Here is a 16558-nt window from a genome sequence, read left to right on the forward strand (position 1 = left end):
CATGGAGGGACTATATTATATGACATTTGTTTCTAGAAATCATGGTTCTGGTATGTATACTCCTTGGAAATATGAAGATTAGTATTCACATCACTGTGGTAAAGGACTTACTGATGTGGTTTATTAGAGGACTACTTTAAATTTTTCATGTTATGCTTTTATTATCTGATAATATGCTTAGTTTTTTAAGTAAAAAAAACTCTTTTGTTTCATTATAGTCAGTATGCATATTATTGAGGCCCAGATTTGTTTCTGTTCTATTAAATGTTATATGTAATAAACCTAACATTTATTTGATGTTTATTCCAAATATGATGCTGGGTGTTGATACAGATTATGTAGAATCCTCACAACCTTTCAGTGTAGATACAAGGTTATTGAAACTCAGATTAATTAACTTGATGAACGTAAGGCACCTAGTAAGTGTTGTTTTTGACTCCAGAGTCAATGTTCTCCTAGTAAGTATTGTATTTGATTCCAAAGTCAGTGTTCTTCTCCACTCTATTTTTCTCCTTTGATCCCCCCAACACTTGTATTATTCCACACTACCTTCTGAATATGACATGTAATCTAATTTTTGTATTGTGTGATGTTACTGTATTCTGTGTTTGTGTTAGAATCATAATTAGACCACTTTATTTTCTCTCTGCTTTTACCCTTTTTTCCCAGCTTCTCACGGCCGTTCTGAATTTTGTCTTCTATATTACCTGCCATTACATATAATTAATACAAATACAGTATTTGGAAACATAAATATATGTTTGATATCTTTATATTGTTTATTCATAAGTAACTTGAAAAGGACAGGTTCTAAATGCTTATATCTGTGCTTCACTTTTTTCAAAACAACAATTTACCTACCTAATTGTTACTGCAATTTCTTGCCCTGTTGGTGAGAATGTCGCATAGGATGGACTCAAAAGCTTATTATAGTCTAGGTATATATTCTCCTAATTGTTTTCTCCTTGTAGACCCCACTAATGGCTATCTAGGAGAAAATGAAATTTTCTGGCATATTTTTGGTTTTATAAAAGCATACTAGTACATATTCTATGTTCTCTTAGTTGACTATAAATTGACCCTTTTAATTTTTTTCCTACATATGGTGATTGCAGCACCATTTCTGTGCTATTGACTTTGTCCCTACAATCAAATATAGTAGTGCAAAGTACTGTAAGTGGTTGCCAAATGAGTCTCCTGTCTTTTTGTTGCTGTGAGAATTCCTTTGATCAACTAACTGTTCATTGTTATTATTTTTCAGCAATGATAAAACCTAAAGATAGTGGAATCCTTTGCTTTCTAAAACTCTTCTCAGGAAGTATTTCCTTTTTGCTTTGGTGGGCTATAGTGGAATTGAGTACCTGTGTGAAATTCCACAGTCATTCCAGCACACTGCTTCTTAATATGTTCTTGAATAATGTAGATTCCCTTTGCTTAATGAACTTGGGGTATAAATTAGTTCACTTTCTTTTGCTTCATTGTTGCATTATTTTTTCCAACTCTAGCTGTGTTAATATAATCTAATTTTCAACATTTTCTTTTTTAAAATTACTCATTATTTTATTCTAATTTCCTTTATAATGTTCTAATTTTCATTTCCAGGTTTCTGAATTGTTTTGAATTTAGCCAAGCTTGTTAACTTTCATTTTTCTTGCCAAGTTCTATCTCTTTTTTTCGTTATTACAAGTATTTTTGAAGTTATACATGCCCTGTTTAAAGAATCAAATTGTTAATGAAAACTTATTCTGGAACGAGGAGTTCCTTGACTCTGCCTCTACCTCGCTTTCCTTGTTCCCCGGCTAGAGGCAGCTGCTTTCATTCTTTTAGCAGTTTCTTTTGGTATTTACCTTCAAATTTCTAGATAAAATGCTCATACTGCTATTTCTTGATTTTTCAGTTTTTGCCATGATCTGTTGACTTCCATTGTAGAAAGTGAAGTTTAGCGCATTGGTCACTCTCAGTTACACACGGGCACATTTCTCATTCCCCAATATGGTTATATCATAATTTTGGTTAGATTAATATTGCTTATACCGGGGGTCCCAAAAAAATGTATACAAGTGGACACTGGTCAACGCTGCTTCAAGCAATAGTTTGCCTTAATCAGAAGTGTCTGGACGCTGATGGTAACCACTTTGAGCACCTCTTGTAATTGCAGAAGTCAAACATGACTTGTATTCATATTTTGTTATCAGTATATATTATTACAATTTTAATAGTTTTTTCCTTTCTTAAAATGTGTATACATTTTTGTTGGCACCCTCTGTATTATTATGAGTATATATTGTGCTATTCATAGCTAAGTCATAGAGTAGTACTTTTTCTTCCTTGTACAATTTGTTACTGTTTCTAGAGTTAATTATTGTTGTTGTTATTGTTCTATGTACTTAATGATGATTCATTCCTAAATCTCCTCCAGGAGACTAAATCTCATCTCAACACTTTCAAACACATCAAGTTAGTCTGTCAGTTTTATTTTCTTACAGACTTCTCTCAGAGCGTTCTAAATTTCTGTAATCTGGATTAGGCTTGTACATCTGTCATTGTGAGATCTGCCTTCACTATCATTTTGAGGAATCCCTTTGCCTTTCTATTGTGTTGAATCATCTCTTTCTTGGATACATGTCCTCCTTTTGCTTGATTACTTTACACTCATTTTGGTGGAGTAATTCCTCTAGTAGCTGAAGGTAATGGGAGGTAAATTTTTGAGACCATACGTATTTAAAAATGTCTTTATTCTTCCCACACACTCAGTTATGCCTGGCGTAGAATTCTAGATTAGATACAAATTTTTCTCAGGTTTTTGAAATTATTGCTCTCCATTTTCTTCTGGCTTCCAGTTTTGCTCGAGAAGTCTGGTAACATTCTAATCATCTGTTGTTCTTCATGGGTAAACTGTTCCTTTCCTCCCAAGATTTTAGGTTCTTCTCTGTCCTTTATGTTCTGAAGTTTCATGATGCGTGTTAGTATGGGGGGTCTGTTTCCATCCATTGTGCTGGATCCTTAGTGATCTTTTATTTCTTTCTCTTCATTTTCTATTCTCTTCTTCTGGAACTTGACATTTCAACTGTGGGACTCCTGGACAGATTCTAGTATTGTCTCCCATTTCCTATTTGTCTCTTTGCTTAACTCTAGAAAATTTCTTCAACTTGATCTTTCAATTTTCCTTTGAGCCTTCCATTTGTTAATTTTAATTTCTAGGGGCTCATATTTTATTTTTTTAAATAAGCATATGTTGTTTCAGTGTTACAATATCTTTTTTCTCTTGAGGTTGTTGAGAATAGGCTTTGTTTTTATTTTTGAGGTTTCCATCTTACTGCATAGTCTTTTTCTTCCATTTTTCTTTTTGCCTCTGTCTTTAATGTTGAAGCTTTTCTTAGATGTTTGATGAGCTTTGGCTCTCTGCTTATTTTTTTAAATGGGGCACCAAAACCTTAATGCCAGTTCTGTGATCACAAGTGACATTTGCTAACTACAGCCCTCATTATAGGAGTTTTACCAGGTTACTGTGATGTCATTAACTGTAGGTCTTTTCTCTTAGGTTAGTCAGATTCCCAAGAGGAGAATTCTCCAGTCTATTGCCTGCAAGGGAGGGAAAAGTGCTAGGGGTTTCAATATACAAGTTTTAGAGAGACTTTTATTCACCACTGTTTTTGAGTGTGGCTCTCAGTTGCTCTTCTGTTTTACCTCTTCAGAAAATCTTCAGTCTAGCAGTGCCTAGAGGAACATTCATCCAATAGTGAGTAAGGAGGTATGGGAAATTGGGAGGATTAGTGACTCATTAAACAAGCTTTGTGCCCGTCTTGTTTTCAGCTCTGTCTTCACCTCCACTTCCAAAAGTACTTGGTAGTGCATTTCCTGCGTGTTTCGAGTTCTTGATTGGAAATCAGTCTTCTTTTCACTGCTGGCTTAAGTTTTAGCTTTTTCAGGTGTTAAATTAGTTACCACGGCACACTGCATTCCAGCTTCTAAAAGTTTTGTTGCCATGGTTTCATCTCCTGTTCTTTTTCTTTTTGTGAATTTAGACCCTTAAAATAATTAAATGCTTTTACTAGTGGAGTTTCGCTTGGGAATGGGCAAATGTATGTCTTTAGTCCACTGTCTAGAAGTTCTTTCAATTTGTTTTTTGTTTTTTATTGAGGTGAAAATTACATAACATACAGTTAACTATTTAAAAGTATACATTAAGTGGTATTTAGTGTATTTACAATGTTGTGCAACCGCAAGCTCTCTCTAGTTTCAAAACTTTTTCATCACCCCTTAAAAACACCCCACAAACATTAAGTAATTTCTCCCCATTTCCTCTTCCCTCCATCCTCTGATAACCTCTAATCTTTCTTTTTTTTTCTTTTTTCCCCTTCTTCCACCTCCTCTGGCCCCCTCCAGTTCAAGCTGTTGTTTCTCAGTCTAGTTGTGTAGGACACAGCTCCCTGGACCATGGTGGTATTAGGAGCCTTGCCCACTCCCCCCACCCCCTCCCCGCCAGTCAGTTGGTTGTCTGTCGGCAGCCCATAGCAGCTCCCGCCAACCTCCGGCTGCTCATGGCAGCCCAGCTCCAGGGAGAGCTGTTGTTCACACTCTTAGCTGTAGAGGGTGCAGCTCACTGGCCCATGTGGGAATCGAACCGGCGACCTCAGCATTAGGAGCATGGCGTTCTAACCACCTGAGCCACTGGGCCGGCCCTAATCTGCTTTCTATGTCTATAATTTTGACTATTTTAGATATATCATATAAACAGCATCATGCAATATGTGACCTTTTCTGTTTGGCTTCTTTCTCTTAGCATGTTTTCCAGGTTTGTCCAGGTTGTAGCATCTGTCAATATTTTGCTCCTTTTTGTGGCTGAATAATATTTCATTGTATGTATGCACCATAATTTACTTCCCCATTCATCCACTGATGGACATTTGGATTGTAGTTTCTACCTTTTGGCTATTATGAATAATGTTGCTATAAACATTTGTGTACAATTTTCTGTGAAGACGTATGTTTGTATTCTGTCTATACCTAGAGATGGAATTGCTGGGTCCTATGGTAATTCTGTGTTTAACTTTTTGAGGCACTGTCGAACTGTTTTCCATAGTGACTGCACCATTTTACTTTGCCACTGCTAGTGTATGAGGGTTGCTCTTTCTCTACATCCTTACCAACACTTGTTATTTTGTGTGTGTGTGTGTGTGTGTGTGTGTGTGTGTGTGAATTAAAGCCATCCTAGTAGGTGTGAAGTGGTATCTTTGTGGTTTTGATTTGCATTTCCTTAATGACCAGTGATATTGAACATTATCTCATGTGCTTCTTCGCAATTTATATTATGTTCTTTGACGAATGTCTATGTAAGTCCTTTGCCCATTTTTTAAATTGGGTTGTCTTTTTGTTGTTAAGTTGTAAGAGTTCTTTATATATTCTGGATACTAAACCCTTATCAGATACATGATTTGCAAATATTTTCTCCCATTCACTTTCTTGAATAGCACTTTTCAAGTCACAAAAGTTTTTCATTTTTATGAAGTCATTTTCATCCAGTTTTTCTTTCATTGTTCATGCTTTTAGTATCAAATCTAAGAATCCCATTGCCAAATCTGAGGCCATGAAGGTATATGACCTTCATAGGTAGGTATATGACCTATGTTTACTTCTAAGAGTTTTATGTTTTTAGCTTTTATATTTAGGATATTGGTCCGTTTTGAGTTAATATTATTTTCTTTTTAAAAAAAATTTTTTTTAAGTTTATTGGGGTGACACTTGTTAGTAAAATTACATAGATTTCAGGTGTACAATTCTGTATTACATCATCTATAAATCCCATTGTGTATTCACTACCCAGAGTCAGTTCTCCTTCCATCACCATATATTTGAATTTTTTTTTTTTCTTTTTTTCCCCATCAGCTCCAAGTCGTTGTCCTTCAATCTAGTTGTGGAGGGCACAGCACAGCTCAGCTACAAGTCCAGTAGCTGTTTTCAATCTTAGCTGAAGGGGGCACAGCCCACCATCCCATGCTGGAATTGAACCAGCAACCTTGTTGTTAAGAGCTCGCGCTCTAACCAACTGAGCCATCTGGCTGTCCCTTGAGTTAATTTTTATATCTGGTGTGAGGTGGGGTTCAACTTCATTCTTTTGTATGTGGTTATCCAGTTGTCACAGCATTTTTTGTTGAAGGGACTATTCTTTCCCCATTGAATCATCTTAGCACTGTTGTCAAAAATCAGTTGGTCATAGGTGTTTTGGGTTTATTTCTGGACTCTCAGTTCTGTTTCATTAGTCTACATATCTATCTTTATGTCAGTACCACACTATTTTGATTACTGTTGCTTTGTAGTAAGTTTTAAATTGTGAAGTGTGAGTTGTCCTGCTTTGTTGTTTTCAATGTTATGTTGGCTGTTCCAAGCCCCTTTCAGTTCCATACAAATTTGAGAATTGGTCTTCCTATTTCTGCAGAAAAAGACATTGAAATTTTAGTAGAGATTGCATTGACTCTGTAGATTACTTTGTGGAGTGTTGCAGTGTTAACAGTATTAAGACTTCCAATCCATGAACAGGGGAAATCTTATTAGGTTTGTGCAAAGGTAATTGCGGTTCTTGCAATTATTTTCAACCTTTTAAAATGCAGCTACTTTTGCACCAGCCAAATACCATTTTTTTTAAGTCTTCTTTAATTTCTTTCAGCAATATTTTATAGTTTTTGGTGTACAAGGTTTTTTTGTTTGTTTGTTTGTTTGTTTTTACTTCATTGGTTAAATTTATTCCTAAGTATTGTAGTCTTTTGGAGGCTATTGTAAATAGAATTGTTTTCTTTATTTCCTTTTTGGATTGTTCATTGCTGGTGTGTAGAAGCACAACTGAATTTTATGTGTTGATCTTCTATCCTGCAACTTTCCTGAATTCATTGATCAGCTATGGTTGTATTTTGTGGATTCTGAGCTTTTCTATATATAGAATCTTGTATCTGCAAATAGAGATAGTTTTACTTCTTTCTTAACAATTTCGGTGCTGTTTGTTTGTTTATTTTATTGCCTAATTGCTCGGGTTAGGACTTTCCAGTACAGAGTTGCGTAGCAGCAATGAAAGCGGGCATCTTTGTCTTGTTCTTGATCTTAGAGGGGAAAGCTTTCAGTTTTTCATCAGTAAGTGTGATGTTCACTGTGGGTTTTTTCGTAAATGCCTTTGATCATTTTAAGAAAGTTCCCTTCTATTCCTAGTTTGTTGAGTTTCTTTCTTTTTTTTTAAATCATGAAAGGGTGTTGAGTTCTGTCAAATATTTTTTCTGTGTCAATTCAGATGATCATATATATTTTTTTCCTTCATTCTGGTAATTAATTTTATGTTGAACCATCCTTGCATTCCTGGGATAAATTCAATTTGGTCTTTTTAATGTGCTGTTATATTTGGTTTGCTAGCATTTTGTTGAGGATTTTTGTGTCTATATTCATAAGGGATATTAGTCTGTGATTTTCTTGTGTAATCTTTGTCTTGCTTTAGTAATGGTAATAGTGGCCTCATAGAATGTGTTAAGAAATGTTTCTTACTCTTTAGTTTTTTGGGAGAATTTGAGAAGAATTGCTGTTAATTCTTCTCTAAATGTAGAATTCACCAGTGAAGCCGATCTTTCCTGGACTTATTTTGTTGCGAGATGTTTTGGCTACTGATTCAATCTCTTTACTTTGTATAGGTCTGTTAAGATTTTCTGTTTCTTGAGTCAGTTTTGGCAATTTATGTTTTTATAAAATGCCTATTTCTTCTAGATTGTCTAATTTGGTGGTGTACAAGTGATGGTATTCTTATTATGATAGTATTCTCATAACATTTTCATCAATATCAATTATAACACATCCTAACAAAGTCCACTTACATTGTACTAAACTTGTTTTCTCACTTCTTTGAAAATATTCTTGGCTGAAGTTGTTCATGCAGACTATTCATAGAGGCTAATTTTTCAGTCTCTTTAAACTCTGCATTGACTCTTCAAATAAATAATAATTAAGCAGAATGGGTAACATCTGGTTACACACCAGGAGCCAAGGAAAATCACTTGCCTTGTTTTGTAATTGCCTATTGATGTTGCTACCAATGTCCTCAATTTTTCAACCACTCATTCTTGCTGCAAGGCTAAGTCTTATATAAATTTATTTTCTGTGAACAAGTTTCTTCAGTTGCTGCAATCAAACACTATTTAAATAAATCACCATTAGTAAATGACTTTCTTTGATTGCCTAACCTATGAGCCATTCAGAAACTTTCTGTGGTAGCAGCCTTTTCTTTCTTTTTGAAGAAATCCTATTGTGATGAGGTATTCTGCTTTTTCTAATTTTTTCTGTGAGTTGGGAGTATTGTGATGACTGTTTACTGTGGTAACGCTGACATGTAGGTATTCTTATAGCATAGCCATGTCATTGCACAATAAATAATGCTTTGCCATCTAATTTGATAACAAAATAAGCCACACTCCACTGTGCCTTAAAAGCGTGACATTCAGTTAGAAGTCCACTTTTCTCTTTCCTGTTTTGAATAAGAGGTATACACTGGTAAATTAAAAAAATGTTGCAATACCTTGATTGCACTCAGAATACTGTCAGGTTAGAACTGTGTCACTGCAATTTGTTAGTGTACCAAGTAGCAGTGGGAAGCAATATCTCTCACAGCTACTCAGCAATACACTTCTGTGAAAATAACCATAGACTGTATATAAACAAATGAACAGGGCTATGTTCCAATAAAACTTTATGTGTGGACACCAGAATTTGAACTTCTTATCATTTTGTGTCATGAAACAGTATTGTTTTGATCTTTTTTCAGCTGTTTGAACCATTGTTAGCTGTGCGAAACAGGTGGTAAGCCAGGTTTGGTCCATGGGCTCTACTTTGCCAACCCTGCTTTATAGTGTAAATAAAGATATTTCTAGGCAATCCCTGTTGTTCAGATTACTGCATGCTTGCATGGGGCCCCCTGGTGGCTGAAGGAACACAGAGCAAATAATTCTTGAGATGGTCAAATTTCTGAAGCACCATGAATTTGAGAAGTCTAAAGCTGGAAATCTGGATCTAGGACTGTTTATCATAGTGAGATTATAGTATCCACTGATACCATTTCCAGAGGTTGAGTATTGGTGACACTTGGGAAAAAGATAAAGCAGCACTCTCCCAGATTTTGTATTCAGATCTCTGCAATGCTTTAAGACATCATTCTACTATAGAATATGTTTGCTTCATCTACAGTTTATTTGGGGGAAGGATGTGGATTTCAGCATCAATCGAACACTAAAATGGCATTAGTACAGTAATTGTATCTGAATGAAACTATAGTCTTCCAAGGGTGACTCTCCTTCCTCCCCCCCTCTTTTTCTTTGCTTAATGTGTTGAGTTTTAATAAGTTAATAATTTTGCTACTTTATCAAATGCATTCTTAAGTAAAACTTTTTATTTTCCAACTACGAGTGTATAGTGGTGAAGAATTCAGTGACCACTAGTACAGTTGGGCACTGCTGTACTGCTTTGAACTGAGGTGCCAGCATTTTGTTTATGTTTTTTAGATTGTGGTAAAATATACATAACATAAAATTTACCATCTTAACCATTTTAAGTGTACAGTATAGTGGCATTAAGTACAGTCTCATTGTGCAGCTATAGCAGTGAGTTTTTTTAGTCTGCCATTTTCAATTCTTATTTTGCGAGTGGGATCCAGGAAATGAAACCACTTGCTCTGGCCAATCCCAGATTTATTGTTATATTTGTGAAATAATTAACCTGGACGAAATTTATAACATATTTTTTAAGGAAAATTTAATTTGTAAAGAAGTAATACAATTAGATGGAATTCTTAAAGAACAAGTTGTTCTGGTTCATTCTAAGATACTATGCTCTTTGGACTGTTTGCCTGTTTTTTCCTGTCTCTTTCCTTTTCTTTGCAACCATCCAATGTATGGAGGAGATGAGCATGTAATATTAGGGGATCTAAAATTGTACATAGAGGGTCTGAATGAGGGTCCAACAAAAATTCCTGAGTTAAACATTACGAGCTATGAGCTTTTATGCTATGCATGTTGGATTGTTCAGAGAGACCTATTTTGCTTCTATCTGCTCAACCACCTTTAGAATAGGTGACATTGTCAGCTAAGTTGTAGAAAGTTCTTGGCTGTATCCTAATTCAACCAGACTGACAGCATTGCCAAGAAAATACATAGTTCAAAAATTCCTAATTGAGGATTCTGTTGACATAATTTAGTGATTAATATGAATTCTATAAGGGAAAATAATTCCAAACAACTTTAACCAGTACTTTACTATAGACCTAATAAACATCAGGGACATGCTAGGTACTACATATACAGCAGTTGAAGTTATTCTTAAATATAATAGAGATCATGTCACTCCATTTTTAAAACTTTTTGATAGTTTCCATTAGCCTGAGAATAAAATTCAAACTCCTTACCATGATCCTTCCAGGTTTTGTTTCTTTCACTTCTCCCCCTTCAGTTGTTAGCTCTAGCTACATATTGGTCCTTTCACTTCCTCAAAGAAGCCAAGGTCAAACTCAGCCTTTGCTTGTACTATCCCCCTGTGTTGGAGCTGTCACCTTCTCTACTCATGCCTACCCACCCACCCCCTTTCTTTGCTTGCTGTTTCCTATTCATCTTCTAGGTTTTAGTTTACATGATACCTTCTGAAAGAGGCCATCCTGTACTCTGTAAAATAGGTTCCTTATTTAGTTTCTTTTATACCACTTAATAGTACTTGTAATTTTTAATTTGTGTTTTTTTGGTCAATCTCCCCTGAGACTGTATACGTCATGGGAGCTGGGACCATGCTGTCTCATTTACTGTTTATATACCTGGCATCTAGAACAGTTCCTAGAAAATGGTAATCATGTTATCAGTAGTTGTTGAGTGAATGAGCACTTCTTCACTTGGTTTCTAGGATGCCATGCTCTTGGTTCTTCAATTTCACTGACTGTCCCTTCGTATTCATTCTTCGATCCCTAAACTTTGGAATCCCCTGTGCCTCAGTTGCCCTCTTTCTTCTCCATCTACACTCACTCCCTAGTCATCTCTTCTGGTCTTATGGCTTAAAATATTCTCTATACATTAATGACCCCCAAATTTACATATCCTACCTGAGACTTTATATACAGCTATCTACTTGGTATCTCTACTTGAAAAGCATATTAGTGGGGTGGCCGGTTAGCTCAGTTGGTTAGAGCGTGGTGCTGATAACACCAAGGTTGGCGGTTCGATCCCTGCAAAGGCTACTGTGAGCTGCGCCCTCCTTAAAAAAAAAAAGAAAAGTGTATTAGCATCTCACATTTAATATGTTCAAAGCAGAATTTTTGATTTCATATCTTCAAACTCTTTCTCACTTTCTTCTTCATTTCAGTAATTAGAAACACTGTTCTTATAATAGTTCAGGCCCAAAACCTTGGTGTCATCCTTGACTCTTCCCTTTCTCACATCCAGTCCATCAGCGAGTTGTCACCTCTACCTTAAAAAAAAGGTCACTGCTTACTGCCTGTCTCCTTTTACAAACTACCACTACCCATGTCCTGTGCTCCATTATTTTGTACCTGGATTATTATAGTTGTCTTTTAAACATATCAGATTATGTATATTAGATCACGACAATCCTTTGTTTAGAACCCCCAGTGGGTTCTCATCTTGTAATACAAACCAGGCAGTCAGTCTACTAGTTTATGAGGCTTTCCTTGACTAGCCATTCCCCACCCCCACCCCCATCATTTTAACCTCCTCCGTTCTATCCTCACTAGCCTTTTGGCTTTTTCTCATAAACTCCAAATATAATCCATCTTTAGGCCTTTGCACTCAACAATCTTTCCTCTCCCAGCAGTGTTCTTCCCCTAGATTCTTATAGCTCAGTTCCTTACATCCTCTTTGATATCTCCTCAGATGTCGGAGAAAGAACTCTGTCCAGACCTCCCTTTCTAAATTAATTTCCTCTCATCCTCTCACTCTGTTCTCCTTCCTCTATTTTATTTTTCCTCATAACAAACATCATCACCTGACATATGTTACTAGAATGTAAGTTATGTGAGGATAAGGAATTTGTTTTGTATACTACTGTGTTTTCAGTGTCTAGAAATTTTCTGGCTACTCAAAAATATTTGTTAGGGGAGGCCAGTTTGCTCAGTTGGTTAGAGCGCAGTTGGTTAGAACGTGGCGCTCTTAACAACAAGGTTGCCGGTTCGATCCCCACATGGGCCACTAAGAGTTGCGCCCTCCACAACTAGATCGAAACAACTACTTGACTTGGAACTGATGGGTCCTGGAAAAACACGCTTAAAAAAACTATATATATACACACACAAATTATATATATATATATTTTTTATTTATTTTTTATTTTTTATTTTTGGTTAAATGATCACATTGCTTCTGGTTTAGGACAAAATACATATGTATGGTTGAAGAGTGAACAGCACAAAGTTAGTACCCCCAAAAATGGGAATATAGAAAGTAGCTGACTTCTTCATGACCTTGTTGAACTGATGAAGTAACCAATTCTGGATGTGTCCTATCTTTGGCCCTCTTGTTCCATTGGATAGTAAGTACCCTGCCTCCCTTTGCAGCTACTTTTGAGTTGGGTTTTCTGTTCTTTGCAGCCTAGAAACATCATATTTCATACAGAGCCATTTTTTACTCCTAAATTAGGCTAAACTTAAAAATAACATCCTGGCTGGAAAGACTGAAGTGAAACTGATACTCACGTTGTTCCAATGTTACAAATTAAAACAAGTCTTTTGAAACAAATGTCTGTATAGTAAGAGTGCTAAAAATGTGTGTGCCCCATGATTTAGTGACCTCTACCCTTAGGAATTTGCCCTTGGAGGCTAATTCAAGGGAAGACTAAAAGCTATGGGTATAGAGATGGTCAATGCTACATTATTTATAAAAGTAAAAGGTAGGAAATAGCTATGATAATTGACTCTTGACATTTTACATGGCCTTGAAAATTGTTTAGAAACTTTTTATAAAGCTCAATAAAATATAAAAACATTGAAAGACAAAGTTGTATGTTATACAGGCAAAACAAATCTAGGCTGTTAGAAGTCAGTATAGTGTTATTCTTCATGGAGAGGTAATGACTTGGAAGAGAGCCAAAGGGGGGCTTTTGAGATCTTCATGTTCCTTTTTTTTTTTTTAAAGGGTGCTGTAACAGGGCATGTTTGTTGTGAAAATTTACCAATTATATGCTTATGATATGTACACGTTTATGTATATATTTTATACTTCAATAAAAGGTTAGGAAAAAACCCAAAGCAATGTTACAATCACAACTGTATAAAAATATATACTCATTTAGAGTAAGACATATGAAAATGTTAACTGTTAGGTGGTAGCCTTTGTTTACAATTTTCTTTAATGATTTTATTAGTCAGATAAGAAACACTTTTTAAATTAAAAAAAATTTTAATTGTGATAAAATATATATAATATTGTGTTCTCTATAGAACAGCTTTATTGACAAATAATTCACATACCATACACTTCATTCATTTAAACTCTACAATTCAGTGGTGTTTAGTATATACACAGAATAGTGCAACCATTATCAAAATGAGTGTTAGAACATTTTCGTCACTCCAAAAAGAAACCCAATATCCATTAGCCATGACTGCCCATCTTCCCCAAAACCTCTTCTTTTTATTTTTTAATAGCTTTTTCCCCCAGTCAAATATGGGTTTTCTGCTTTGGAGCTTTGACTTCCTATTTATTTCTCTTGATTTTCAGTAGGTGGAGTGAGAGAGTAGAGTGGTATACTTTAAAAGGTATTTCAGTTTATTAGGATATATTTCAGTTAAAAAAATAAAATATAACACACATATCCCTCTTAAATTTTAAAAAGGGGAAGACAAAGTAATTGACATGTATTGAGTCCTTGCTAATTATTGTGTATTGTGTTGTGTTGCTTGTCTTAAAAATGGTCCTGCCTGTTTCAGGTGATACTCTACTCACCTCCTGCCAGTTTTATAGAAGAAAACTGCCTCAGGAAACTAAGGTTCAAGCAGGTTAAATAACTTGTCCAAGTTACACAGCTATGGAATGGCAGAGCCAAGGTTTAAACCTAGGGGATTTTGTTTTGCTGTTTAAAAACTCTTTGCTGAGTATGTTCACTAACCACAGAACGCAACAGCAAGAGTCCAAAGATGTGTGTTTTAGGGGGCTGGCCCAGTGGCTGAGGTGATTGGAGCACCGTTCTCCTAAAGCCGAGGTCGCCAGGTCCGTGTGGGCTGCCGTGACCTACACAACTAGACTGAGACACAAAGGCTTGAACGGGAGCGGGGGGGGGGGGGGGGGGGGGCGTGTGTTTTTTTCTGGGGTACTAATGTAGTAAAACAAGGTGATCTTGAGTACTGTTGAGAACAGGCTAAAGGTTTGTGCTTCTCTCTGTTGTAGCTATGAACAATTTTGTCTTTGGTTTTCCCAATGATTTGGCAGAACTTGTTTAGTATTAAATACATTTAAAAAGTTCTGTCCTTATGAGGATTACTTTAACCATCATAAGTTAAAGCCCCAATGGATCATTTTCTAGTTGAGGTAAATGATCCAGTGGCATCGTGGGGCTTTCATAACATGGTCTGCTGTGACCAAAGATAGGAATTCTTGATGATGTGACTGTGCAGGAAAAAGCTGTTACTGTTAATCATAAAAATTTCCTTAACAAAAAGAAATGTTCTGAATTTTACTGCAAGAAAACTAAAGCCTTGGAGAGATTAAATGATGTGACTAAGAGCTCACAGTTAATGGCAGGGGTAGACTAGAGTCTTGGTCTCCGGAGTTGAGTCTATAATCCTTCATTAATAAACTTAGTGTGTATACTTAAACTAAAAATCTTTCAAAGACTTTTACTCACTTTTAACTTACAGACCCCAGATGAGGCTGAATTTGTATGATTATATCATTCTATAATTTCTGTGAATGCTTTTTAGAATTATGGATATGATTATTTCAATAAAAGCACTTACTGTTTTCAGATGTTTTCTGTTTCTTATTTTAGAAAATGTGGAAATAAAAAGAGAAAAAATTACATACATAATTACATATATGTGTATTAATTGCGTATATCTGCAGCAATAACCAGATACATTTTATAAAAAACATACCACTCTTTAGTGGAGCTAATGATGGACCTTTTATGTCCCACTTTTTTCTTTCAAGATTATTATTATTTACTTTTTCATCTAGTAATTTATACATTTAATTTTCTAATTTCTTGTTTGTTGATTTTTTTGATCCACCCCCCCCCCCCCAGATCTTGAGCCAGATGATTGTGCATCCATTTACATCTTTAATGTAGATCCACCTCCATCTACTTTAAACTCACCACTTTGCTTACCACATCATGGATTACCGTCTCACTCTTCTGTTTTGTCATCATCGTTTCAACTACAAGGTCACAAAAACTATGAAGGAACTTCTGAGATTCCAGAATCTAAATACAGCCCATTAGGTGGTCCCAAACCCTTTGAGTGCCCAAGTATTCAAATTACATCCATCTCTCCTAACTGTCATCAAGAAATAGATGCTCATGAAGATGACCTACACATAAATGATCCAGAAAGGGAATATTTGGAAAGGCCTTCTAGAGATCATCTCTATCTTCCCCTTGAGCCGTCTTACCGGGAGTCTTCCCTTAGTCCTAGTCCTGCCAGCAGCATCTCTTCTAGGAGCTGGTTCTCAGATGCATCTTCTTGTGAATCTCTTTCACATATTTATGATGATGTGGATTCAGAGTTGAATGAAGCTGCCGCCCGATTTACTCTTGGATCCCCTCTGACTTCTCCTGGTGGCTCTCCAGGGGGCTGCCCTGGAGAAGAGTCCTGGCATCAACAGTATGGACTTGGACACTCCTTGTCACCCAGGCAATCTCCTTGCCATTCTCCTAGATCTAGTGTCACTGATGAGAACTGGCTGAGCCCCAGGCCAGCCTCAGGACCCTCATCGAGGCCTACTTCCCCCTGTGGGAAACGGCGGCACTCTAGTGCTGAGGTTTGTTATGCTGGGTCCCTTTCGCCCCATCACTCACCTGTTCCTTCTCCTGGTCACTCCCCCAGGGGAAGTGTAACAGAAGATACGTGGCTCAGTGCTTCTGTCCAGGGTGGAGCAGGCCTTGGCCCTGCACTTTTTCCATTTCAGTACTACGTGGAGACTGATATCCCTTTGAAAACACGGAAGACTTCTGAGGATCAAGCTGCTGCACTACCAGGAAAATTAGAGCTCTGTTCCGACGACCAAGGGAGTGTGTCACCATCCCGGGAGACTTCGATAGATGATGGCCTTGGAGCTCAGTATTCTGTAAAGAAAGATTCAGCTGGTGACCAATTTCTTTCAGTTCCTTCACCCTTTACCTGGAGCAAACCCAAGCCTGGCCACACCCCTATATTTCGGTGAGTTGATGAAATGGCTGCCGGTAATTTTTCGTGCTTATGGGTTATTGGTGGCATGTAACTACATTATGTATGTAGAATGGTTTGACCATTTTTTCTCCTCCTCTATTTTTTTTTCAGTTTCTTCCAGACAACTTAAAGTCTACATTTGTTTTCCTGTGAGTCCTA

The 16558-nt window shown here is 36.5% G+C and overlaps 1 protein-coding gene across 3 annotated transcripts in view; it reads left to right on the forward strand.

Moving 5' to 3' along the window:
- Window positions 1–16558, forward strand: part of NFATC3 (nuclear factor of activated T cells 3) — a 97277-nt gene that overhangs the window by 16286 nt on the left and 64433 nt on the right. For all 3 annotated transcript variants that reach the window (XM_033129119.1, XM_033129121.1, XM_033129120.1), the window contains exon 2: window positions 15256–16390. In XM_033129119.1, the coding sequence (XP_032985010.1) occupies window positions 15256–16390 (1135 nt within the window). The remainder of the gene's footprint in view (window positions 1–15255; window positions 16391–16558) is intronic.

Source organism: Rhinolophus ferrumequinum, chromosome 15, assembly GCF_004115265.2.
Source record: "Rhinolophus ferrumequinum isolate MPI-CBG mRhiFer1 chromosome 15, mRhiFer1_v1.p, whole genome shotgun sequence".
Lineage (NCBI taxonomy): Eukaryota > Metazoa > Chordata > Mammalia > Chiroptera > Rhinolophidae > Rhinolophus > Rhinolophus ferrumequinum.